Genomic DNA, 25,895 nt, shown 5'->3' with positions numbered 1-25,895 from the left:
AATCAACGCATCTTGAAAAATACAACTTTATTCCTGTAATGCTAACACTTTTTTTCCCCTAAAATACGACTTAAAAAAACAACTGTATACTTGTAATTTTACATTTTTTTCTAGAATTAAAAAAAAGATTTAATCGATTATTCCCATTCTTGAAAAATGTTCTTCTAATTATTCATTTTTTTCTTATCTACATTTATTCTCCTAAAATTACAACTACCAAAAATAGTAACAATGCAGCAAACAACATAGCCATAATTCTATAAATTAGAATGATTACAACTGAAGAATTGATTGTTGCTCTAAAAGTAACTTCAACGTCAATCCAGTCATCATTCATACCATTAATTAAGGTTTAGAATAAAGAAGACAGACATCTCAGGCATCTTTGGATCATTTTATCATTATTATTGTAAGCTGTCAACAACATTGATACATACAACAAACTTTACAGCACATGGGAGATGTGACGTAAAGTATGAAGAAAAAATAAGGTAGTTCAGGATAGTTAAAGTAATGCACTTCACGGTGTTTCAAGCGTTGCTAACTTGGGCCACTGCAAACTACAAGCACAATAATCAACACATTGTTCAATTAATACCTTTCAAACGTTACCATTATTAATAACATCTCGCACTAGATCTCATTTGATGGTGTACCTAATGGAGTGGCTAGTGAATGTAAATGCTAATGTTGCGTGAGTAATAATTGCATATTTCTCTATTTTATCATGCATATATAGACTTGATAAACAGTTTAAGTTCCAGTTTTGGGGTTGTAAGGCGTCACTCTGTGCGCGATCACACGATCTCAGTGTCCAGAGCGTTAGATGTCCCTGAGCTTGTTAATAATTTTTACATTTTTTTAATTTTAACCAGTGGAACCTTTAATGTCCAGCACAATCCATTTAAAACAAAATCTCCTGTAGGAAGTAATGAAAATAGAAATAATTGGTTCCGTCTTAAACTGTGGCAATACAGATGATATTTTAAGGAACCAAAAATAGTTTTCTGAGATTAAAGTTGTAATTTTCAAGATTTAAAATTCCCAAATAATAAGAAAAGTCAGAATTTTATGAGGGGGGGAAAAAAGTACTGTTTTTCAGAAGAAATAAGTTTTTTTAATTTATTTTGTTTGCGGGGTTGTAAAATAACATAAATTGAATTTGTATTTTAGAGGGTAAAAAGTCACGATATTATGAGGGAAAAAAAGTGATTTTTTTTTTTCAAGAAGAAAGTTGTAATATTACAAGAATGTAGTCTCCAGAAAATAGAACAGTCACTCTTATGAGAATTAAGGCAGAGAAAGTTTTGAATCTTACAAGGGGAAACAAATTTATTTGCGAAAACAGGCATTGTTGTGAGAATTAAGTTGTTTTTATGTAACAAAGTCATGTTTTTTTCCAAAGAAATAAAAATTGTGTATTTTCTAAAGTAAATATGTTGAAATCTCATGAGAATTTAGTTGCATTTTTCCCGAGGTTAAGTCAGTCTAAAAAGAATAATGTCGCAAGATTAGAAATTAGATGTGGGATTTTTTTTGTGTTAAAAAAATAATAATCTTATTTTGGGGAATAAGGCGTAAAAACATCAGACTTTTTTAAATAGAAAAAAAATACTTTTTTATTTTTTAATACTAATATATTTTTTTAATGATAAACTGAAAAAAAAACGGATAACACATCGATGATGTGAATGGGGACGCTAGGCTCCAGCGTTGAATGTGAGTATCATCATTTTGGAGTAAATGTCGTGGAAAAAAAACAAACAAATAAAAAAAATCAGAAGGTATTCATCATTTGGTGCACACTTGAATGGAGCTCTTGTTGGACTCAACATGGACTCTTGTTCGAGTCAAAGGCATCATGGATACCGCAGAGTCAGCACCTCCAAGGTGCACAGCAGCAGGGTGGAAGACAGGTCCAGGTTTATGGGGGGAAAAAAAAAAAAATTTTTTAAATCCTTTTTTTTTTTTTTCCAGATAAACTTCAAATTTTTTCCCCAAAATATGTTGTATTGTTTTCCTTGATAAAAGTCATAAAATTCCAAGAATAAATTTGTATTTGTTCTCAATGGAAAGACTAATAATAAAGTTGTATTAACAAAAAAACAAAAACGATTTAATCGAGAAAATAATTTGTAATGTTTTGTAAAAAAAAAAAAAAAAAAAAAAAAGTCATACTATTATTTTTAAAAAGTTATATTTGTTTAAGATAAACGAGGACACGCTGTGGCAACCCCTAATGGGGCACGGAAGAAGATATTGGCTATAGATTCCACAAGATGGTGGCAAAGCACTTTTTTTCTATTAGACTAGGTTAAATGAAACTCCTCCCCCTCAGTCCAAAATAGTTGCTTGGTAACAAGATGCTACCAGATGGCGCCAAAGCAATATTTTTGTATTAGACATGCCAATCTGCAAATATTTGAGCGGTCACTGTAATTTGGGAAATAAGAATTAGATTATTAGAGCAGGAGAACATCTTTGCGGTTTAGTGCCCCGGAGGAGGGGCCTCTTGAGGACAGAGGAGGAGAGTGGAGTCCAGGTCCAGGCGGAAGGCCGGGTAGATGGGCTGCGAGAAGGAACATCTGAACGTGTGCAGCAGCACCACGCTGTCAGACACGCTGTAGAAGGAAAGCGCCCCCTTGTGGCGCTCCAGGAAGACGCCAATACGCGGGCACGGCGGCGCGGCCACGGTAGTCTTGCGGTTGTCGTGCCAGACGGCGTAAGCGGTGTGCGTACAGCGGAGTCTCCAAGAGTTCTCGTTGCGGCCCAGAAGGCACGGTTTTCCGCCTCCCTTGCGTCCGATCCGCCTGTAAATAGAGTTCCAAAATGTTTCTAATTGCTCATATCAATACATGGTTTAAACCGTAAATATAACTTAACCTATGATTAACATCATTTCAATTTCATTGTACAACATTACCCTAAAAATAAATATCTTACAGATGATTTCATTTCAGCAGAGCAAAACAAAACATTTCTTTCCTCTTTGTAACTTTTAAACTAACAACCTGAGCTAAAGTTAGCTCCTCTGCGACACACAAAGATCTTAACGAGTCCAGATGTGTCACTTTGTCATTCTTCACTGACATCAACTACTGCTTTCCTACTATCTAGGGCGTTGGCGCCATCTTGTGGCACCTTAGGGCATTATAGAAAGAGTAACAAAATATATCTGAAAGCCTTTTCCAGCAAATAGCAGATGATAAATTCCAAATATAGTGTTTTTTTTTTTCTTTCTTGAGAAAACAAGTTGTAATATTACAGGAATAAAGTATTATGGGGGCAAAGGGTGTATTTTTTTAACTTTTTTTTTCTTAATCAAGGAATAAAGTAAGATCTTTCCAAGAAAAGTCAGAATCTTACGAGAATAAAGTTGTTGTTTTTCAAGATGAAGTCATAATGTTACAAGAATAAAGTAGTTTTTTGGGGGAAGTCACAATCTATGAAAATAATCCTCATCTTCCAAGAAAAAATTTATTTTTGCGAAAGTATAAAGAATTGCAACCTTTTGAGAATGAAGTCGTAATTTCTCAGGAAAAAGAGTTGTAATATTACAATTCTTAAGTACAAAATATTTTTCAAGTAAATAAGTTAAAATCTTACGAGCATGAAGTTGCATTTTTCCCCCGACATATAAAGATCTTAAAGAGTCCAGATGTATCACTTTAACATACTTCATTGACACCAACTACTACTTTATTATGCTCCAGGGCATTAGCACCATCTTGTGGCATTATAAAAAAATATGCTTGAAAGTCACATATAGGTGAATGTTTCAGCAAATAGTGGAGAAATAGGTTAAAAAAAAATTTTAAAAAAAAATATATATATGAATATGCCGGGGATTACTGTATTATGGTTAGGGTTGCAAACCTGGCATGAATAAAAAAAGGAATTTACAAAATTTTAACTACTGATGGAAATTGAATTCCCCGGTTGCTTTATGAAAATTTACCGGAAATGTTGCACCCCTTTGAAGCCCTACCTGTACGTGGCGCCGATGTCGATCCATCCGCCGCCTCGCCATTCTACCTCCCAGTAACTGGGGCCGCCAAACTGGCCCTCGCGGCACAGGACCTGAGCCACAGAGTCGAAGCGCTGAGGGTGAGTCGGGTACGACTGAAGCTCTTCGCCGCAGTGGGCGCCCTGGTCACCATCGAACAGGACCAGGGTGGGGTGGGCCGTGTCCGGGTCCAAGGACAGATGACAGGAGACTGAAATTAAGAGCAGAAGAAATGAACAGACAGGAAGTAAATTTAACAAGAACCCTACTGTAAAACTATAAAATAACCACGAGCTGGACTTCAATAAGAACCATAACCCTAAAGAAGTACCCTGACCCCAATCCTCACAAGAACACGAAAAAGAGCCCTAACACTCAGCCTAACCTAAACTACAAGCCTAACAAGAACCATAAAACAACCCGAACCCCAACCCTGACCCTAAACCAATCCTCAGAAGATCACCAACAAGAACCCTAATAACGTTCCTAACTCGAATCCTGAGATGAACCCTGAACCAAATCCGAAAGTTTACAGTCTGTTTTACCTTTAATCCAAACGGCTTCTTCAGTACTAAATTTGTAAGTGTGGACTACGTCTCCCTCTATGTTTCTTTTGTTGGTGCCTGATGTGACTGGTAGATGACCGTCCTGCATACCGAATCGGTCGTCCTTCTGCCTGGTAGCAAAACCGTATAACATGACATTAACCCTAACTAGACTAAATCCTTCGTATTCGCAAACCTTGCGGGGACCCTGATGAGGTGACAATCTGCGGTTGTGGCACTGAGGAGACAAAGGTCACCAGCTCCCTGATCAATTATTGACGAGCGACAAGGTGTTGAATGCTGTCATCCTATCAGCACAAATGCTGAGTGACATTCTTTTATCCGGACTTGACATTCTCGGGTTTCCGCCGGTGTGTTCAGTGTCGTTAACTACTGTATGGTTTCTCAGGGATCCCACAAAAGGAGGCCAGAGATTGTCATCGGTAATGTTGAACATCAATTAGCAATTTACACAGAGACATCATTTTGGCTGTTAGATTTTTCCAAGATAGAAAGCAGGAACACTATAATACTATTACAAGGGGAAAAAATAATAATTTTGGGGGTAGAATAAAGTAAAACAAAATTCTAGATAAAAGGTTGTAATATAATAAAAAGCAGTAACCTTAAAAACAACTCCGATATATAGTTTTACAAAATGTTATTTCAACATTGGTAGCCACTGTTGTTAGCGTCGCTGGGTCGTGATGTCAAAAGGGGATATGCCCCGTTTCGCCGGCGTTTTTAGCATTAGCTAGTAGCGGAAGCAGGCGCGGCAGCGATGAACGGTGTTCATCCTTTTCAGTTCAAGCCAGCGTGTGATCAAAGAGGAGAGAGAGGAATTAACAGCAATGAAAATGGAGATGAGAAGAAAGATGACAGGCGTGAAGAAGCTCGAGTTGGTCATTTTTAGGTGGCGTCTTGGCTGCTGCTTGGCAAAGCTGACTGAGAAAGAGAGCTTGCTGTCGTATAAAGAGCTCCTTTCATTTTCGCCGCTGACTGTGTTCACTGGAGTCATCAGGTAAAGTGAAGTAAAGTGCACAGGTCTGAATGGATACTGTGGTGAACACTGTGCACTTAGTACTTAATGGGTTTCTAAAGAGAGGACTAAATAAAAGCAAGAGCGCGAGTCTCGCTGATATCATTCATTTGAACGCGCGCTGCGTAGACAAGCTTTGCTTTTTTCAAACACAGGCACGTTATAGATTATGCATATAGTTAAGTATTGATGTGCGGCGGAGCAGCAATGGGTTTTTTTGTTTTTTGTTTGTTTTTTATAACTTTATTGCGAGGTGGCACGGTGGACGACTGGTTAGAGCGTCTGCCTCACAGTTCCGAGGACTGTAAATTAGTTATATTTTAAACAAAAATTAATGAGAATAAAGTCAGACTCTTATGAGAAGTCGTTTTTTTTTAGATTAAGAATCTTAATAATTTTCAAGAAAAAAAGTGAATATTACGAGCATAAATTAGTATTTTTACAGTCTTTTTGTCCATTTGTTTTGGATAAAAAAGTGTTTTTTTTTGTTTTGTTTTTTGAAATATTAAATGTTCTGTTACAAAATCAAGCTGTATTTTCTATTAATGTATTAATTTTTTTCAAATGACATTTTTTTCAAGCTTGAAATTAGTATTATTTCAAGAAAAAAGTGGATAAAAAGTGGATTTTTTGAGAGTAAAGCTGAATTTTCTTTCGAATGGTCGTTTTTTTTGTTTTGTTTTTTAAAGAAATGAGTATTAATGAGTATTAATGATACAAGAAGCTGTTTCGAAAGCAGTTCTGTATGGGGAAAAAAACACATTGCTGTGTGACGAAGAAGAGGAGAACTTACACCTGAGGAAGACAGCCCTCATCCGTTGGTCGGCCGGCTGTAGAGGCAAGGAGGAGAGAGAGAACGACGACGGAAACGCTACATGCACGCACAATGTGGAAAAATTATGCATTCATTGAAAAAAGCAGCAGGTGGCGCGAGAGAGCACGAAGCGCTCACCCTGCGAGTCTTCTTGTCGTGAGTGTCGAGGTGAATGTGCTGGCTTGAAGTTCTCTGCGGTCACGTTGACAACACCTTCAAACACGCAAGCAACATTTTCAGGAAACACACATTTCAACTAAGCCTAACCCTAATTTGAAACCTTAGCCCTTGTTTGAAACCATAATTTGAATCCCTAATCCTGGTTTAAAGTCCTAATTGGAAACTTTAAACCTTGTTTCAAACCCCAACCAACGTTTAAAACCCTAACCCAATCTTAGAACCCCAACACATGCTTCAAATCCATCTTGAAACCTTACTTCAAAACCCTTACCCTAATTTGAAACTACTTCAAAACCTAACCCCGGTTTAAAGCAGTTCTTTGAAACTGCAACGCTACTTTGAAGCACTATCCTTCATTTCAAATGCGACCCAAGGTTTGAAACTGGGGCTGCAACAATTGATTGTTTTAATAATTGATTCATCTGTCAATTATGTTTTTAATGAGTTGATGAATCGGATAAAATAAATGAATGAATTCATTCATTTCCAAATCCCTTCATTAAAACAATTACTATTTTCAAATTGACAGTGCAAGATAATCAGTCTTCTTTCATGGAGAACTCCAGAAATCAAAGAATATTTACTGTTGAGAAGCTTAAATTCCAAGGATTTGGACAATTTTAAGTTAAACAATGGCTTTAAACGAATGGATTATCCGTTTAGTTGCCAATTAGTCTAACAATCAATTTGTTGACGATTAATTGAGTAACTGTTGCACCTCTATTTGAGACACCAACCCTGGCTTGGAACCATCATTTTAAAGTACCATTACATGACCGTCCAATGAGTGAGCTCACCTTTAACACACTCACCAACTGACACGTTGTTCTCGTTAACTGGAAGACAAACACAATCAGTGTGTGTTAGTATAAGTGTGTATTAGAGGTTGAACAACTACAGATTTTGTTGTAGAAGATGCTAAGGTGGTTATCGTCGAGTCAAGTCAAAAGCACATGCCCCCCCCCCCCCCCCCCCCCACACACACACACACACAGACTCACTCATCCAATCACTTTCAGACACCTTCACGGCCTTGCAGACAGTGAGAACCTTCGCCGAACACAACTGCAGTGCTGTCATAAAAAAAAAAAAAGTCACAGCAGGAGGCAGCAATCTCGCAGTTGTGTTACGTGGATTGTCGTTAAGAGTTAAATTTCCGACTTTCCGTGATACCGGTCTCTTTTGATTAAAATATTTACACACGCTTGAGGCACCGCTGCTCGTTTGCCGCACCTCGGGACCACCTGTTGATTTCTGTGAGGAGTCCGTGTTGTTAATGCCAAAATACGTCATTGGCGATCAGTCGAGTTTCAACTTTATCCGTAATTGCAGAATGGGAAAGTCGACAAGTTGGTTCAACCCCTATTGTCTGTGTGTGTGTGTGTGTGTGTGTGTGTGTGTGAGAGACAGAGTCATGGTCCTCCATGTTTTACCCGCCCTGTTGATTGAGTCCACCTCCTCTCGGCAGACATCCTCCAGGCGGCTGCGTAGTCTCCCCAGGGCCTTCCTGGCACCACTGAAGGCCTCCGCGGGTGGGCCGGACGTGACCGAGGGCCGGGCGGCGGCTGGGACGGGAAGGCACAGCATCGGCGCTGCCTGGTGGAGAGAGAGAAGTACACTTACAAGGACGTACCAGAAGAACTGACTTCTGTTGGTTATGGTTTGGATCTCTAGGGTTAGGCATTAGGGCATATTGGGCCAGATCATTTGTAGGTCAGATTGATCGATTAAATAAATAAATAATACGTGTATGTAAAATAGTTTATTTCATGAGTCTCATTTTTATTGTATTATTCATCATTTATTGAGTTATAATTTGTCAATTATTTAATACAATTTTTTAAAAAAGTTCAGATGTGTGTGTAAAATGAGTGAAAGGCTTAATTTTAATAATACGAATTATTCTCAATATTTATTGTATTATTTATAATGTGTTTCAAAACATAAATGACTATACAATACAATAAAAAAGTAAAAACTACATTGTTAAAATGTATCCAAAATATGCAAATTAGGTTATTGAAATCAAATAAGAATTATTTCACATTTTTTATTGTATTAGGTATAATTTATTTAGCAATAATCCATTATTGAATACAATGAAAATTATAAAGTTACAATTTGTATGTGTATATGTAAAGTTTATTAGTAATAATGTAATAATATAGAAATTAACCCCCCCCCTTTTAAAATAATTTATTGTTACAATTAACCACTTATTTAATACAATAAAAACACTTTAGCCTAGTTCAAATGTGAATGTAAAATATTTTAAATTGTTAATTTTGATCAATCATATTTATTTTGAAGTATTTTCTCTGTTGTTTATACTGTAAGTCAGTGGTCCCCAACTAACGGGCCGCTACCCCACCTGCTCTAAAAGAAAAAAACTAATGATCAATTATCCACGGATTTTCACTTTTTCGCCGTCCCTGTCACCTGCGAATAGTGGGGGTCCACTGTATCATGAATGTAATCATAATCAACCAATTGTTTAATAAAATGTAAATAATTAAATGTATACATATACCATACATAAAATTATATTCTTATTTGAAATTTTGTATTATGGTATACAGTAAATCAATCAACTAATTCAATAATTTAGAACGAATGAATGAATTAATAAATAAATGTATTATTGACGACAGACTGTCCTCGGAATTGGGTTAGGGCTTTAAGGGCCTGGCGAAGAGCTGGACTGTCTGGTAACGAGTCTTTGTGCATGGTCGAAAAAGGAGTGAGCGGCAATCTCCCTGCTGCTCCGTGTGTGTCCTGCAGGGGGCGCATCGACATGACGTGTGCCAATAAATACCTGTAGAAAGTGTTCGTTGTCTTCCATCTGAAGAAGCCGTTCAATCTCCTGGTCTCGCCTCCTCAGTTCATCCAGATCTTTCCGTAGAGTCTCGGCGTCTCGCTCGGCACGACTGACCAAAGCTCGCTCTCGGGCTTCCACGCACGCTCGGACCTTCAACAACACAGAATCTTATCATACATAACATCATTTGAAACCTAACCCATGCTTGAAACCATATTATGAAACCCTGTCCCTTGTTTAAAATGCTAAACCAGGCTTCAAAACCTAATTTGAAACCCGAACGCGAAACCCTCAACCTTGTTTGAAAGCATAACCACAGCTTGAAACCATCATTTTAAACTTGAACCCAAAAGCTTGAAACCCAAATTTGAAACCACAACCCGGGCTTGAAGCCTTAATTTGAAACCCAGACAATAGTTTAGAATGCTAATCCAAGCTTCAAAAGCTAATTTGAAACCCTACTTTGAAACCTTAACCCTTGTTTGAAACCCTAACGCTGACTTGAAACCATAATTTAAAACCCTAACCCTTGTTTGAAATCCTAACTCAGCCTCCAAAACCCAATTTGAAAGCCTATTTTAAAACTTTAACCCTGGCTTGAAACCCTAACCCCGTTCAAATCCCGGCCCTCCCTGCCTGTGTGGAGTTTGCATGTTCTCCCCGTGCCTGCGTGGGTTTTCTCCGGGCACTCCGGTTTCCTCCCACATCCCCAAAACATGCATGGGTAGGTTGATTGAAGACTCTAAATTGCCCGTAGGTGTGAATGTGTGCGCGAATGGTTGTTTGTTTATATGTGCCCTGCGATTGGCTGGCGACCAGTTCAGGGTGTACCCCGCCTCTCGCCCGAAGATGGCCGGGATAGGCTCCAGCATGCCCGCGACCCTCGTGAGGATAAAGCGGTACGGAAAATGGATGGATGGATGTATGACCACTCACCTCTGCCTTGGTCTTCTCCAGTCGTATCGTCATGTCGGCAAAAAGCGCCTCGCTGTCTTCCAAAACGGCCGAAGCCGACACCTGACACATGCACGGACGCATGCACGCATGCACGCACACACACACACACACACACACACGTGACTTAGTACTTTCAGAAACTTTTGGGGGGTGGTGCCTGCAGCACTGAGCCTATCGGATTTGAACTTTTTTAAAGGAACTAAAAGTACCAATATACGCACCTTGAGGGACTCCAAACTCTGCTGGAACTCCTCCAGCTCTCGCTCACAGCTTCGGATTTTGCCCTGTACTATCCTCTGGGACTCCTGAAGCTGAACCTGGAAGCCACGCAGACAATTTGGGCGTACTTTGTGAATTATTTCTTGTCGTCGTGTTTATTTTTATTGTGCAAGGTGACGATTATCCTGAATAATTAGAGAGAAGAGGGATTGCATCTAGGTGCAGAGGTGGGTGGAGTATACAAAGATTGTACTGAAGTAAGAGTACTGTTGCTTAAGAATAATATTATTCGAGTAAAAGTAAAAAGTAGTCCTCCAAATAATTACTTGAGTAAGAGTAAGTATCCAGTAAAAAAAAAAAAAAAAAAAAACTCAAGTACTGAGAAACCGGTGAGTAATTTCTAATTTATTTATTTTTGAACTCAACATCAAATAGACAAAAACATAAAATATCACAATAAAAATTAAAATATTGCCAAATATTACTTACATTTTCTTTTAAAGTACATTAACAAACTTAGTCAAATTCAGCAGGTGCAGTATTTTCCTAACATTTTTGCTTACAACATTTTCTTCCTGTAAAATTACATATTTTTTTCACATATTTATTATACTATATAATAATAATATACTATATATATATATATATATATATATATATATATACACTTTATTCTCATGAATTACAAATCTCTTTCATGCAATACAACAACTTTATTGCTGTTTAATTTGGATGTTTTCCCTTTGTTGCCATAAGTAGTTTCCTAACATTTTTTGCTTACAACATTTTGACTTTTTTATCCTGTAAAAAATACTTTTTTTGAGTCATATTTTGACTTTATTCTCATGAATTACAAAGGTGTTTTACGTAACACACATTTATTGTCATTTCATTTATATATTTTTTCTGTTGTTAGATACATTTTTCATATATTTTGTAGTCTTCCGTCTTTAGTCTCAGATAACCTTTTTTCCCCCTCTTAATGTTTCAACTTTATTTCTGTAAAGCTTATATTCGCTGTTGCCTTCCCCATAATATCACAACTTTGTCATATTTTTTGAAAACATTTTTATTGTGACTTTATGAATGTGTAATTAGAAGTTTTTCACGTAGAAATTAGACTTTGATCTTGTAAAATTAGATCATTTTTTTCTTGTAATATTAGCTCTTTGGGGGGGGGGGGGGGGGGGGGGGACGATCAAGTTTTTTTAAGGGGCTAAATATTTTGGCCTACTTTTATTGTTGTCATTCTAGTGTTACTAGAGAGGCAATGATTTGTATTCCTTTTGAATGACTTTGGGCTGGTACTTAGTAAACATTATACCTGTCTCCGAGCCCTCTGAGCCTCGCCGGGGTGCACCTCCTTCCGGTCCGCCTCACACAGCAGACAGTCTCCGCTCCACTGCACCGCGGCCTCCTCCGGCTCGTCGCCCCCGGTTCGCGGCTGCAGTCCGAGGCGGTGCTGCGCGCACAACCGCTCGGCGGGACACTCTACGGCGGCCACCAGCTTGTGCCGCCGCAAGGTTCCCACCTCCCGGTGCGGCAGCACATGAGCCTCGCAGAAGGAGGCCAGGCACACCAGGCACGACTTGGCCGCCGCCAGCTTGCTCTCCGGCGGGCAGAAGTCGCACGGCACCTGGCCCGCGGCGCCCACGTATTGCTCCGGCGCGCGGAGCTCCGACGCGAAGGCTTCTCTCGGCTTGAGCTTGGCCACCACCTCGGCCAGGACGGTGTTCCGGCGGAGCACCGGCCGAGGGCTGAACGCCTCGCGGCACTGCGGGCAGCTGAAGTGCGCCGGCGGCTCGGCCTGGTCCCAGTAGCCGTTGATGCACGCCATGCAGTAGGTGTGTCCGCACGGGATGGACACCGGGTCCTGGAGGACGTCCAGGCAGATGGGACAACGAAACTGGCTCTCCGTCACCGAGATGTTGGCGTGGTGGGCCATCGCCACCGGACGGCACCGGAGCGGCTCTACGTTGGAGTCCGACTCTTGGGTGCGCGCTCTCGGGGTTTGTTGTGATCGATCGGGAGGGGCGGGTCTGGACCTTTGGGAGCAGACCCGTACTAAAATAACTCTTCCGCTGTGTCATCCATTCCATTGGGCAAAATCAATTCAGTCTGCCCTCGGTGTGGACTGGTAGGTACGCGATTATCACACGTTACTATTGTGCATATTTGACATTTTTAACAGTGTTCTCTTTACACGTGAGTTGTTTTTTTTTTAATTATTATTTACAAATAAGGGTTAGGGTTCCAATGTCACGTCAAATATTTTCCTTTTATTTTTTTCAACAGGTGGGGCATAAATGTTTAAGTTATACCGCCATCTGGTGGCGACGCTCCTTAAACTGTGGGTCGTGCCGAATACCATTACGTCATTGTAGCGAGGGCTCGTATCGTATGGTTCCCCCCCCCCCCCCCCACCCCGGTCATTGTGCTTATTTCTTTTGTGCAAGGTGGAGTTCGTCATCAATAAATGTCAAGAGGAGTCATGGCATTAAGCCTATCACACGTACATTGCGCATACGTGTGCCCTGATATTCTTTATTATTTTTTAACTTTGTGGATTATTTCTTCCTGTCATTCTATTTCATTTATATACTGCGAGGTGGTTAACATGAATAACTAGCAACTAGCAACAATAACAAGCAATCACATGTTTTACATAGCGTACATTCCACATGAGAAGTGTGACGTCAACTTCTTTTTTACTCCAAGGATTATTTCTTCTCATTGTGCTTATTTCCATTGTGCAAGGACGTCGCTATCATGCATAACTGGCGAGAGGAGTGATCACATTAACCTTGACTCATACATTGTGCCCTCCACGGACTTTTTTACTGTAAGTACTTTTTTTAAAACTGCAAAAGGATTACTTCTAGACATTGTTTATTTCTATTGTGCAGGGTAGCGCTTATCATCAATAGCTATGCAAGATGTGTGCTGTGACCTTATTTTTTTATCGTAAGAGTTATTTCCGTTTATTAGGTGTCGGTTTTCTTGACTGGGCAGAAGAGTGATCGCAGATGACTCGCACATTGCACCCACAAGCGACAGACCGCCCCTTACCTAATTTGTGAATCTAAAGATTATGTAAATTAATTTCTATTGTGCAAGGTGACGCTTATAATTAATGACTGAGAAGCGGAGCCATTGCATTATTCATACGATATGTACACTACACGGTTGAACATGCCAGTGCATGCCTCACTGTTTGTTTTACTTTGTGGATTATTTCGAGCCATTCGATTTATTTCTATTGTGCAAGGTGGGTCTCATCATCGCATCACGTTTTACATGCTATTGTTCTATAAGAAGCTCTTTTTTTCCAGTCGGCAAGCTGATCCCTGGTCCCTCTGCGGTGTACCTGCGGGGGCGCTCGGGGGTGCGGCGGTGCCCGGTCGGGCCTGGAGGAGGTTTGAAGAGAGACGGCAGCTGGTCAGTGGAGACAAGACAGATAGGATGTAAGGTGAGAATGCTGAGAAAGGACAAACAAACAAAGGTGACGACAAAGCTTCCAGGTCAATTAATTGTATCCTCTGATCATCTCTTGAGACACATAACACTAAAGTCACACAGCCAATTATATCAGCCTTTTTCCCCCCCTCTACCCACACTGATTGGTCACTTCATTAGGCACACCACCTAATGACATCCAATACTATCTCTGTCTTTATTATAGAAAAAAAAAAAAAAAAACTTGAAATACATGATTTCAGACCACCATAATATATCCCAATGGTCACTTTCCAATTGTTTATGATACTGTATGCATAAGCACCATAAGCAATCAGATTCAACGACAATTTCCTTTGTATTGATTGATTAATTAGCGACCTCCACCGACCAGACACTTCATGAGTTACACCATCTGGTGAGATACAACTGGAAATATTTATTTATTTGATGTATTTATTTATTTCAAAACCCTTAATTGGCAAGACCCTATCATATATTCGCACCCTGATCACCATGCATACCAGCACCCACACTCTCTTGTTGTAGCAGTTTCTGCTATATTTGACTGTACAGTTTGTTGTCTACGTATTTGTATTTGCTTTTATTTTGCTTTGTGTTACTCTGCATTACAAAGGAGAATCTGTCATTTGCCTTACCCGGATAAATAAAGGTTAAATATGTGAAATGAATATAGTCACACAAGAGGGTCAAAATATGAGAAACAGCTCAGTGAGAAGCAAATGCTGCTGCAGCAGGTTTGTAATATTTTGACCTTAAACGAAGCAAATTATTCGGAAAAGCTCTCAGTACGCTACAGCACAAGCACAACCATTAAGCATGTTGTTCGATTGATACTTTTCGAAAGGGTTGAGTCATTTCTTCCTGACTCGGCAGCATTCCTGTCTGCACTGCGGCGAATCATGTCGTCGGGCAGACAAACTTCTCCAATTGTCATTTATAAGGAAAAAGGATATTATTTTGTTTATTCTATTTGATTGATTTATTCGCTGGGTGTCCCCTCTACACCCACGGAGTCTTACTTTTGAGCCACGTGAAGGAAATTAATATAGATTTTAAAATTGTTAGTATCTAATATTTATTTCATTGTTTTTCTTTTTTTTTTTGCGTGGGGGGTGGGGGTGGAGGGGGGCTGCATTACTTGCTTTGCCCTCTGGGTGCTGAGTGCACCTCTCTCCGCCTCTGGAGTCGGACTTTTGAGCCACGTGGTGGATGAAATTATAATGTGCTAATGTTGTTTTTTTTTGTTTGTTTTTGTTTTTTGTTTTTTTCTCTCTATCACTCTCTATCCTGGAAGTTTTATGTCTTGGTCAAAGAGCGTGTGTGTTGACGTCACTAATGAGGAACCCACGCTGAAAGGGGAAGGCGATGGAAACCGCTTGTTTTGTTTTAATACTTTGAGCTTTCTGATTATTATATTCATTATTTCTTCAACCCCCCCCCCCCCCCCCCCCCCACACACACACACTTTTAATCGCCTGTGTCATGCGGACACGATGGCCCAGTCGCAGTTTGCCGCTCTTCATCCTCGTCCTCTTCGTGGTTCTCTACGCGGGCTTTCAATGGGACGCCGGCCGCCTCTCGGAGCTGTTGCCGGCGGCTCGTCGTCGTCGCCCTCCGGCGCCCGATGCGCTCCGGCGGCCGCCCCCCCGAGCCGCCACTCTCGAGACCGGGGTCACCACCGCCGGACTGCGGCTGGAGGATATTTTCATCGCGGTTAAGACCACCGGGAGGTTCCACGGGACGCGCCTCGCCCTCCTTTTGGAGACCTGGATCTCCACAACCAAGACGCACGTGAGTGTCTGTTCATTAGCCTATGTATTTATTAACAATTTATGAAGAATTTTTGAGGGGAACCGAAATGCGTCATCAAAATAGCCTTCTGCACTCTCTCCAAACATTAGTTCAACAAAGAAAAATACACTACAACAACTTTTAATAAGTCAAAAAGACTATACATATGCTGTTTTGCCAACATGTATCTATTCTAAATATCATTTGCTTTAGAGAAGTAAACAAATGAAACAAGTCAGATATTTGATTCAACTATAGCCATACATTTTAAAATAAAGTTGTTATTATGCTACTGTGAACTTACTACGAATGTTATTTTAAATACCGTAAGTCCAATAAGACCATGCATGCAATGTATATGTCATAAGTTACCAATTAGAATTGCGAAGAAAAAACTAACGAAATGATACATTTAAAAAAGTACATTAAAAAAAAACACACACATTTTAATATAGCATCACATATTATAAATCTAATTTAATTTTGACTTCAAGGTTTAAATCTTGCTGAGCTCAAATATCTGTCAAGGTTGTAAACTTGTAAAAGAAAACAGATAAATGAAAAGAAACAAAGAATTAATATATATTATAAGCCTACTATAGATTCATGACACATATAATTCCATTTTGTTTTAAAAGTAAAATAAGTTTCTATTTGCCAATGTTGTAAAGTTTCTAATATTCATTCAAATAAATAAGCACTAATGGCTTCAAATACAAAATAAACTAAATCAAAATAATAACATGTAATGTTGTTGTGCAACAATATTTATGATAAATATTACTAAATGCGTTTTCCTTTTAAAATCTTGTCATGTCCAATTGTTGAGGGTTGATGGAAATTTCCGAGCAGACATTTACGGCCTTCAATGACAAATGTAATAGAAACTTTCAAACGTAATCGGCTTCCTCTCTGAAATTTGTTGCTTTGCAGAGCAGTATCACAAGACGTCGACCCTACTCACACGCACACACACACACACACACACACACACACACACAGGAAGTAGTGTCTGGGCTGACAGGAAGCCGAACCTCTACCATACGTGAAGTGGAAGTGCAGAACAGGAAGTTAAGAAGCAGATTACAGAAGCGAACGCACTCTCCACACGCACTTCACATGCACCAGCATCACCGCGTCATCGCATAATCGTCAATGTTCAATCTCTATTTCATCACATTTTGTCTTTTTCTTCTCGCAGACATTCATTTTTACAGACACAGAAGACGACCACCTGAAAGCCGAAGGTAGGAGGAGTAGAAGGGTCGCGTCTGTCAAAAAAAGTGATGGCGGTATCAACCTTTTGTGATTCATGACACCCACGAGGCCTCCTTGGCTTCTCCTCCCACCACCACATCCTGAATAAAGTCGTAAAACGGTCAGCGGTCAAACAATACATGTCTTCAAATCATACAAAAAAGCACATCGGTGAGCAATAAAATGCACATATTTGGGGTTAACGACCTACTGAAAGTCCTAAAGGTGTCAGGGATCAAAGGGTAGAATTATTATGGACAATATTAACCATCATAAAACAATAATAATAATTAAAAAAAAAACAGAACGTAAATCAAGGGTTTTATGACGTCTCTTCAGCAATAAAACTAACAAAAGCACACCTGCGATTAATCAAATCCTTACCTGATTGTTTTACAACATCCAGAAGTCATAAAACTCAGCGATCAAAGGGGAAAACTATTCGATTCGATTCGATTAAATAAACTTTATTAGTCCCGCCATCCGGTCATCCATCTTCTGTACCGCTTATCCTCACTGGGGTCGCGGGCGTGGGGAAATTTGCATTGTTTCAGCAGTAATAGGGGCTACAGGGAATTAAAAAAAACGAATTGTTATAATATATTTATATATTTTTTATTTCTTAAAAAAGGCACACGTGACATGTATATCGGTAATAAAACTGACAAAAGACCCCTGCAAATGAATGAAATGTACCTCTAGGGTTTTATAATATCATGTAAGTATGAAAACTGTCAGAAATCAATGGGTAAATGATTAATAGCCATTACAAAACAATAAAAATCACATCCTCAAGAAATAAAAGCATTTCTCTCAATAAAGTAATACAACTGTCAGATCTGAAATGGTAGAATCATTAATAAGCCTCATAATTTTTTTTTTTTAAAAAGCACGCTACACAGCTTTTGCAGCGATTTTTTTTTTTTTTTTTAAGTGTAACTAAAACCGTAATCTTGAAAATTTCCAAAAGGCAACTGTAATTTCATTACACATTTTCTCCCAGTAAAGTAACGGATTCCAATTACGTGTTTAATGGTGTCATTAAACTGGGTAACGTCGTTTGATGTCATTCGTTCCTCGCCAACACTGCTCACGGTTGATATGAAATGTGCTGATGTACTTTTAGGCTACAACATGGTGGCGACGGGCTGTCAGTCGGATCACAGTCAGCAGGCTCTGGCGTGCAAGATGGCCGCCGAGTACGACCGATTTCTGGCATCCGACAAGAGGTGAGACACGCACATATGCTGGCTTTTGCTTTGGGTATATTTTCTTTATATGACAATGGCACCCTACCCCAAACAACAGACATACAGTCGGAAGAAGCTCGTTGCCACTCGTACTAAACAGTCAGCACTTTCCAGACATTTCCGCAGCTCCGTCAATGTTGCTGTCAGCCTCCCTTACCAATTTTTCTTCTCGTCTTCCATCAGGGGTGTGTAGACATCTTATATCCACTGCAAACGTTTGTTTTTCGGGCGCGCTCCTCAGGTGGTTTTGTCACGTCGACGACGACAACTATGTGAACGGCGAGGCCCTCGTCGCCGCACTCGCCGCCTTTCCGCAAGATGGCGACATCTACGTGGGCAAGGCGAGCCTGGATAAGCCGATCACGGCGCACGAGCTCGTGGAGGGAAACGCCACGGTAACATGACACAGATGATGTATATTTATTATTTATAACCTTAAATTTGAAAAAAAAAAAAAAAAAAAAAAGCAATATGGAATGAATAATACATTATAATGTAATTATCCCATTATATATCCACTATCCTGCAGAGGGAAGTGAAGTTCTGGTTTGCCACCGGAGGAGCAGGATTTTGTTTGAGTCGACGTCTGGCTCACAAGATGTCCCCCTGGGCCCGGTACTTGTGGACTCTTCCATAATGACTCCCTTCTGTCAGAACCACCCATCGATCAAATCTGTGTGTGCGTGTGCGCATTTAGCGGCCCTCGCTTCCTGGAGACGTCGGCGAAGATCCGCCTGCCCGACGATTGCACGGTGGGCTTCATCGTGGAGGAGCGTGTGGGGGTCTCATTGGTCCACTGCCCCTTGTTCCACTCGCACTTGGAGAACCTCATGTTGCTTCACCGCGCCAGCATCCCGCACCAGGTATGTGCTACCCTCTAGTGGAGCCACGCGGAATGGCAGCTAGTATAACTGTCGCACAAGTCTACAATGACGTTAAGCACTGTCTATAGTGCAGACACACAATTACACGTACACAAACACACTTACACAAAGACACACAAACGTGCAAACACAAAAAGACAAACACACACGCAGTTACACATACATACACTAACACACACAAAACAGGCACACCCATGCACTCACGAATAAAACACTTGCACATAAACACAAACACACGCACTAATGCACACACACGCACTAATGCACGCACACAATTACATGTACAAACAAACAAAAGACACACGCACAAGACACACTTTGATATGGTAGTGCCACCTGTGTGTGTGTGCATGTGTGCGTGTGTTTGTGTGAGCGCGCATGGGCGTTTGTCAGGTGACTCTGAGTTACGGCCTGTTAGAGGGCAAGCTGAACCATGTGGAGCTGAAAGGAAGTTTCTCCAAAGAAGAAGATCCATCCAGGTCAGTCAGTCAGTCACTCATTGATGAATAATTAATCATTCATATTTAGTGCAATTAATAATCAGGTTCAAGACCCTGCACTGCTTGCTGTACCCGCTGACCAGATGGTGTCCCTGAACCACCTCCAAGAAAAACCAGGATGACGAGATCAGAACCTCCAGAACGTTCTGACGATCGTCTTGACTATGAACTAGTCAAACATGTCCACCTTGACAGTTGTTTTATTCCACTATAAGACACTGTTAAATTGTATAAACAGTTGTAAAATAAACAAAATTTGTAATTTACATAAAAAAAAACAAAACTTTATATTATAGATAATATTCTGGAGCGTTACATACTATTTTCAATTGGGGCCATAATATGTAGCGCAACAAGCAGCCACTAGATGGCGGCAGTATGCACGCGTGTGCATTTGTGCTTGTGTTAGTCTGCTTATAAGTTTTTCAGTGCATGATATGGCCATATAGCCACGTGTGCGTGCATATATGTAGGTTCGCGTGTGGTGTGCATATTTGACAGTATGCAAATGCACACGCACTGTGAGCTGGAAGGGTTTATATAGACAGGGGCGTGGCTTTCCTAATCAAGTCCAATCAGTGTAATCCAACACATCTGGACTCCAGTGAAGGCGTAGAACCGTCTCAAGGATGATCAGAAGTGATGGACAGCACCCGAGGTAAATATATGACTGTCACAGGAAAGGGTCTGAACACTTCCTATTGATATTACAGTTTTTCTGTAAGTTTTTACAAATCAGCAAAAATTTCAACAATTCCGTTTTTTTTTCTGTCAATATGGGGCGCTGTGTGTACATTGATGAGGAGAAAATGAACTTAAAGGATTTTAGCAAATGCCTGCATTATAACAAAGAGTGAAAAATTTAAGGGGGCCTGAAAATGTTTCCGTACACGCTATATATATTTACAAATGGGAAACTACATGTAGCGCCGCAGACCGCCGCTAGATGGCAGCAGCGTACCATGAAACGACGTCCGTGACAGGAAGAGAAAGAAAAAGGAAAGGACATTTGAGAAGCCAGTTGAAGCTGAAAAGTATTAATTTGGGCAACCCGATGAAAAAAAAAAAATGCATTTGATGCTCTTTTGGACCATAATTCATGGAGTAGGTAATAACTTCAAAAAGCTAAAACTATAAACAAAGACAAAAGGAACAGATTAAGGGCCATAGATCATTTTACACTTGAGACCATGCGAGTCCCGGGATGCGCAATGTAATGGAAACAATGAGTCCCAACCTGGGAACAATGAGTCTTTGCAATTTATCATCACGGAATAGCGATACAGTAATCCTACACTATATCACGGTTCTTGCTCCGCGGTGCCGCTATATTGCAGATTTTCATTACAGATGTTACTCTATTTTTCATACTCTTTGTGCAATATTTTTGTGTTATCCATTGCTCTTGTTCTCGCTCAGTGCATTTTGTGTTCAGGCCTGTCATGATAGCCAATTTTTTTAGGACGATATATTTTCCCAAAAACTATCACGACAAATGATAGTATTGGTGACGTTTTTTTTTTTTTTTTATGCCACTGATATAATGATAGTAGAGCATAATAATTCAGGTACATATTTTTTAAAGAACGATTCAATTGTAATTCACAAATACAATCAAAGCAACCGGTTTTGATTCATGATGTGTAATACTCTTTAAAAGTTTGCCGCCTTTCTTTAAACGCTGCTTTGTCGACATGTTCAATAGCTACGTCTCTTTACAATAGTAACGCTAAAGTGTGTATAATGTTAGCATAAGTGCGCCATGTTCATGTTTGTATTTGCATTGTTGGGCAAAGGGTTCCACAATTGCGAGCTGACAGTAAACGGGAAATGTCCCACCGTGTTTTTTGTTCCCAGCTGAAGAAATTGGGTGGGGTGGTTGTGTTTAAAAAGGGATTTTGTCACTTTGAGGTTTTACATTGTGTTGTCTTGGTCGCGACTTTCTACAAATTCGACATGCCGGCTCGTTGGATGGCCGCGTTCATCTGGCTTGAATCCAAAATGCTTCCACATCGTCGCAATGGCGTTAGGCTTTGGAAGTAATTCCATTTATGCCGCTCAATTTTCTGTAACAGCAGCCGTATCTCAAAAACATCTTTCCCCATTAAAATGAATGGCAATGCCATTAATCCGTTCCAGCCTTCCCCAAAATAACAAAATGGTCGTAATGTACTGTATGTTTTATTGAAGAAACATACCACTTCATAATATTGTACTTCATAAAAACATACGTTCATGACCTAATTGAACAGAATTGAAAAAAAATGAAAGAATGTTTGTCATTCATTGAATGGGTATTGTGCTGCCCTTTCTAGTGTGCCCACCTTGGCCACCTGGGAGCAGCATAAGACAGACAGACGGACATACTGTTCATTGATATGTCACAACTCCTTTGTCACCTTATCAGTACAGCACTAATATTAGTCATTCTACGCAGAGAATAAAAAATACGATCGTGCTCGAATCTCAAGTTTGCGCTCGCACAAAAAACAATCCATTGAATGACGGCGAGTAACCCGAAAAACTGTGGAGTCACTCGTATCTCAAGGCACCACAATGTGTGTGTATGTGTGTGATTGAACATACCTGTTGCAGTGTGTTTGTGTGTGTGTACGTGGTGTCATGAATTTTTGTATGTGGGGTGCATTTACCAATGTGCATAAATATTTGTGCGCGTGTGCGTGCGTGCGTATGAGGATGGATTTGTCTGCGATTGTGTTTGTGTGTTTAAAGCTCACTGGCTCACATATCCACCACCTGCCCGCTTGTTTACAACTCTTTGTGTGTGTGTGTGTGTTCTCATGAATCCATACTTCTTCCTGAGGAAGACCACCTGAATGTCACACACACACAAACATGCACACACAAGGCTGGGTATTTCCTCTTAAACAAAGTTATTACAAAATCTACAGGTGGTGCTGTGTCACGGCGGCCTCGGGACTTTTGTGACGCTAGTTCTGGTTCGAGTTGTGGTCAGTCAGGGCCTACTGATGTAGTCCGGAACACGTGACGATCATGTGAGAGGGGAGCAGTGACGTTGATGTTTGCGCGTGTAGCAGAGATGGCGGCAGGTTAGGGTTAGGCGGCCATGTTTTATGAGCGGAATAGACTTGAAGTGAAGCAGGATGGCTGGCGATAACACAAAATGACTCTGTAACTGTCTTCTCTCTCCTTAAGGACCCTTTAAAGCAGGGGTGTCACGCTCATTTTTGTCGCGGGCCACATTGTAGTTACGGTTTCCCTCAAAGGGCCGTTATGACTGTGAAAACATAAAAATCTTCAATCGTCTCATCATATTTACACACGAAATTTAGAAACTAGTTTTGGAATCAGAAATCAACAGGAATGGGGTTTTCAACCATTATTAATGTTTGGCAACACAAAAATGCTTGCAATATCTGAACTTTATCATTTATGATCGATGATAATTTGAAATTTTGGTACAGATTTGAACAAGAATCATGGAAGTTGACACACATGATTTGCATTTGCGGGCCACATAAAATCATGTGGCGGGCCGGATCTGGCACCCCGGGCCTTGAGTTTGACACCAGTGCTTTAAAGGCTTCAACAGCGGACAACGGCAGACATGTTGCTTTGATGTGACACTTTGTTTGGATCCATTGTTAGCCATTTTTTCACTTTAAATTATGATTATTTTTTAAAAATTCAAGCCACTAGCAAGAATACATAGTACAGTGAAGTCAACACTGGTATCAAAATGATAACAGATACTGTTAACAAACACGATTTGTTTAAAAAAATAAAATAAATAAAATAAAAAAAAAAGTTGATTTATTTTTTTAAAAACAGTGTTCACAAATACAGTAAGACATTGTGCAAAATTGAATGCTACTCCTATAGTCGAAAACCGACATTTTATGAAATGCTTTAATATAGAGAAAAGATATGGACAAATGTTGCTTGTTTTGCACATAACCATGTATTATATTTATGTATTACAACATTAATGCAATAATATCATTCATATATTTATTTATTTTACAACAAAAACACACACACACACACACACACACTCACGGGCGCAGCGCGTCCAGACAATCATCAGGCCGAGGACAGCGCTTGCCTCCTTGCTGCTGCTGTTACCATGACAACCACAACCAGAGCCGCGCTTGAGATTCTCCGCGTATTCCTCCCTCTTCGCCCTCTCGCCCCCGCCTCGTCCATCCCACTCACCACCTCCTCACAACTCACCATCTTCACCAGTCCTCGACTTCTTTGGAAATGATATCATAGCGTGAGTGTTTCTCTGTCCACCAATCAGCACACTGCTCTCTATCTAGCTACGCCCCTTCACGTCGCCAAACAGAAGGGTGATAAGTGACACGCTGCCTTGGCAAATAGTATAATAAATCTACTTCCAACTTTATTGCTGCTCCCTGGGCCTTTTTTTTTTTTTTTTTTTTTTAAACCTTATAGCTTATTTTGTGTCAGCCAGAGCGGGGCAATATTTAAACATCCCCCTGGCCCGTGCTGATTGGTTGATTCATGGCTTTGCCAACTGGTAATTGGACGATGACAGCGGGGTGCAAGTGTTGGCGAGCGATGATTGATGGTTGCTGCTGCTGTCGCCACCTCGGCTTGTTGTAGCCCAGATGTACAGTATGTGCTCATAATATGTGTGTGTGCGTGCAGGTGTGTGTTCACAAAATATCATATTTTTATTCATTCTCGCAAGGCACGTTACACCATAGGTGTCAAACTGGTGGCCCGGGGGCCAGATCCGGCCCACAACAGCAAATCATGTATGTCGACTGAATGTTTCTTGTGAAAATACCAAAATTGGTGTCTTTACTTGTATAATGTTGAGATGTTGCAAGCATTATTATGTTCCTATCACCTTTTTGGAATAAATGTAATAATATTTGACCATTTTTGTATTGGCTTCTGATTTTAAAACTAGTTATCCATCAATTTGTTGTGTACAGGAAGTCCTCGATTTACGAACGAGTTCCGTTCCTACGCTGCCGTAAGTCGGATTTCACCGTTAAAGTCGAAATTTACGGCGAAATACTGTTACGGGTATTGTCCCACGTGATTGTAACAGAAAGCTCAGTGTGTGTGGGCGTGGGCGTGTGCGTCGATGTATGAGTGAGACGGGACTGCGCAGGAGGAAGGAGTGCGCGCCGGTGCGAGTGTGTATAGTAGCAAGTGTAATGACGGCGACCGGGGAAGAGTAGCGATTAGCGGAGGACCCGTTGACGTCGAATGTGCAGAGGAGCTAATAAAGCCATTATAAAGCAGCAACTCGGTGCTTCGTGCCTTTATTGTTGCCGCCACCCAGCTCAGCTGTGCAACGAGAGAAGGGAGTTAACCCCGAGGAGGACGACCTCGGCCCTGGAGAAGGATTCTCCCCTGCGTCTCCCGACCACGGTCAGGTGACCGTAGCAGGAAAGGTTAACACTTTGTATAAGGAAACTAAAATACATTAAAATAAAAAAATAAGATACTGTACTTAACATTACTGCTGGGAGTGTGAAAAAAGGAGGGCGAAAAAGGCAAAGATACTCCTCCCGCACAAACACAGACAAGCACTATGGACTAGCTAAGCAGAAACACTATGGTGCTGGGACAAAATGGCGGACGAGGCACCGGGCGTCGTAAAGTCGAAACGTCGTAGGTCGAGTGCGTCGTAACTCGAGGACTTCCTGTGTATGTCATTATATGAGACAATATTTTATATGGGTTCACAGTCATAACGGCCCTCCGAGGGAAGCCATGTAGCCTGCGACAAAAATCAGCTTGACACCCCTGCGTTACACCATCGGATCACATCTGATACAAAATGTACAATTTAACAATGTGTTTATTATCATGCTTGTTCATGCGCTGTATGATACACTGTTCCTAGTATTTTGACCCTTGACCTTACATTAAATATAATAAAATGGATATTAAAAAAAAGCGAAATTATTTTATTTTTGAGCTAATAATTATTTTGGTGATCTTTTTCTTAATGCATAAATACTGTATGTACAGCCCATATCCTGCAAAAAAAGGCAATTTAATATTTGCTATTAATAAAATAACAAATGCTGTAAAAAATATTAAAAATATATAAAGGCACTCAAGATTACTAAAACAGATAAAAACTGCACATTTCAAATAAATTAGGTTAAGTGTTTTATCAAAAC

The 25,895-nt window shown here is 40.3% G+C and overlaps 2 protein-coding genes across 3 annotated transcripts; one reads left to right on the top strand and one right to left on the bottom strand.

Annotated features, from left to right (window-relative positions):
* Positions 1 to 383: 383 nt before the first annotated feature.
* On the bottom strand, positions 384 to 12,658 carry LOC133404361 (E3 ubiquitin/ISG15 ligase TRIM25-like). 2 transcript variants are annotated; one of them, XM_061680173.1, is made up of 10 exons: positions 11,903 to 12,658; positions 10,581 to 10,676; positions 10,339 to 10,419; positions 9,400 to 9,552; positions 8,018 to 8,180; positions 7,382 to 7,420; positions 6,543 to 6,617; positions 6,384 to 6,461; positions 3,989 to 4,217; positions 384 to 2,810 (listed from the first exon to the last, which is right to left on the bottom strand). In XM_061680173.1, exons 1-10 carry the CDS (start codon positions 12,521 to 12,523, stop codon positions 2,489 to 2,491), a joined length of 1,857 nt encoding a protein of 618 aa, XP_061536157.1. In that variant the 5' UTR covers positions 12,524 to 12,658; the 3' UTR covers positions 384 to 2,488. The 2 variants fall into 2 exon arrangements, with proteins under 2 accessions (XP_061536157.1, XP_061536158.1); XM_061680174.1 differs by lacking the exon at positions 6,384 to 6,461.
* A 2,601-nt stretch (positions 12,659 to 15,259) lies between these two features.
* Positions 15,260 to 24,603, top strand: mfng (MFNG O-fucosylpeptide 3-beta-N-acetylglucosaminyltransferase). The gene is made up of 8 exons (XM_061680223.1): positions 15,260 to 15,849; positions 17,051 to 17,096; positions 18,233 to 18,335; positions 18,598 to 18,751; positions 18,886 to 18,971; positions 19,054 to 19,219; positions 19,634 to 19,719; positions 19,785 to 24,603. The coding sequence occupies exons 1-8, from the start codon at positions 15,541 to 15,543 to the stop codon at positions 19,834 to 19,836; spliced, it is 1,002 nt and encodes a 333-aa protein (XP_061536207.1). The 5' UTR covers positions 15,260 to 15,540; the 3' UTR covers positions 19,837 to 24,603.
* Positions 24,604 to 25,895: the final 1,292 nt, after the last annotated feature.

Source organism: Phycodurus eques, chromosome 6 (assembly GCF_024500275.1).
Source record: "Phycodurus eques isolate BA_2022a chromosome 6, UOR_Pequ_1.1, whole genome shotgun sequence".
In the NCBI taxonomy this organism is placed as follows: Eukaryota; Metazoa; Chordata; class Actinopteri; order Syngnathiformes; family Syngnathidae; genus Phycodurus; species Phycodurus eques.
The sequence above is the reverse complement of the archived record's forward strand: the minus strand, read 5'-3'. Positions and strand labels throughout refer to the sequence as shown.

Excerpts from the sequence above, each read along its gene's own strand:
- LOC133404361 (XM_061680173.1), bottom strand. The coding sequence starts at position 12,523 with ATGGCCCACCACGCCAACATCTCGGTGACGGAGAGCCAGTTTCGTTGT. Across the intron at positions 10,420-10,580 it reads AGAGTTTGGAGTCCCTCAAG|GTGTCGGCTTCGGCCGTTTT; the intron begins GTGCGTATATTG and ends TGCATGTGTCAG. Across the intron at positions 8,181-9,399 it reads ACAACGAACACTTTCTACAG|GCAGCGCCGATGCTGTGCCT; the intron begins GTATTTATTGGC and ends TCTCTCCACCAG.
- mfng (XM_061680223.1), top strand. The coding sequence starts at position 15,541 with ATGCGGACACGATGGCCCAGTCGCAGTTTGCCGCTCTTCATCCTCGTC. Across the intron at positions 15,850-17,050 it reads TCTCCACAACCAAGACGCAC|ACATTCATTTTTACAGACAC; the intron begins GTGAGTGTCTGT and ends TTCTTCTCGCAG. Across the intron at positions 18,972-19,053 it reads AAGATGTCCCCCTGGGCCCG|CGGCCCTCGCTTCCTGGAGA; the intron begins GTACTTGTGGAC and ends GTGCGCATTTAG.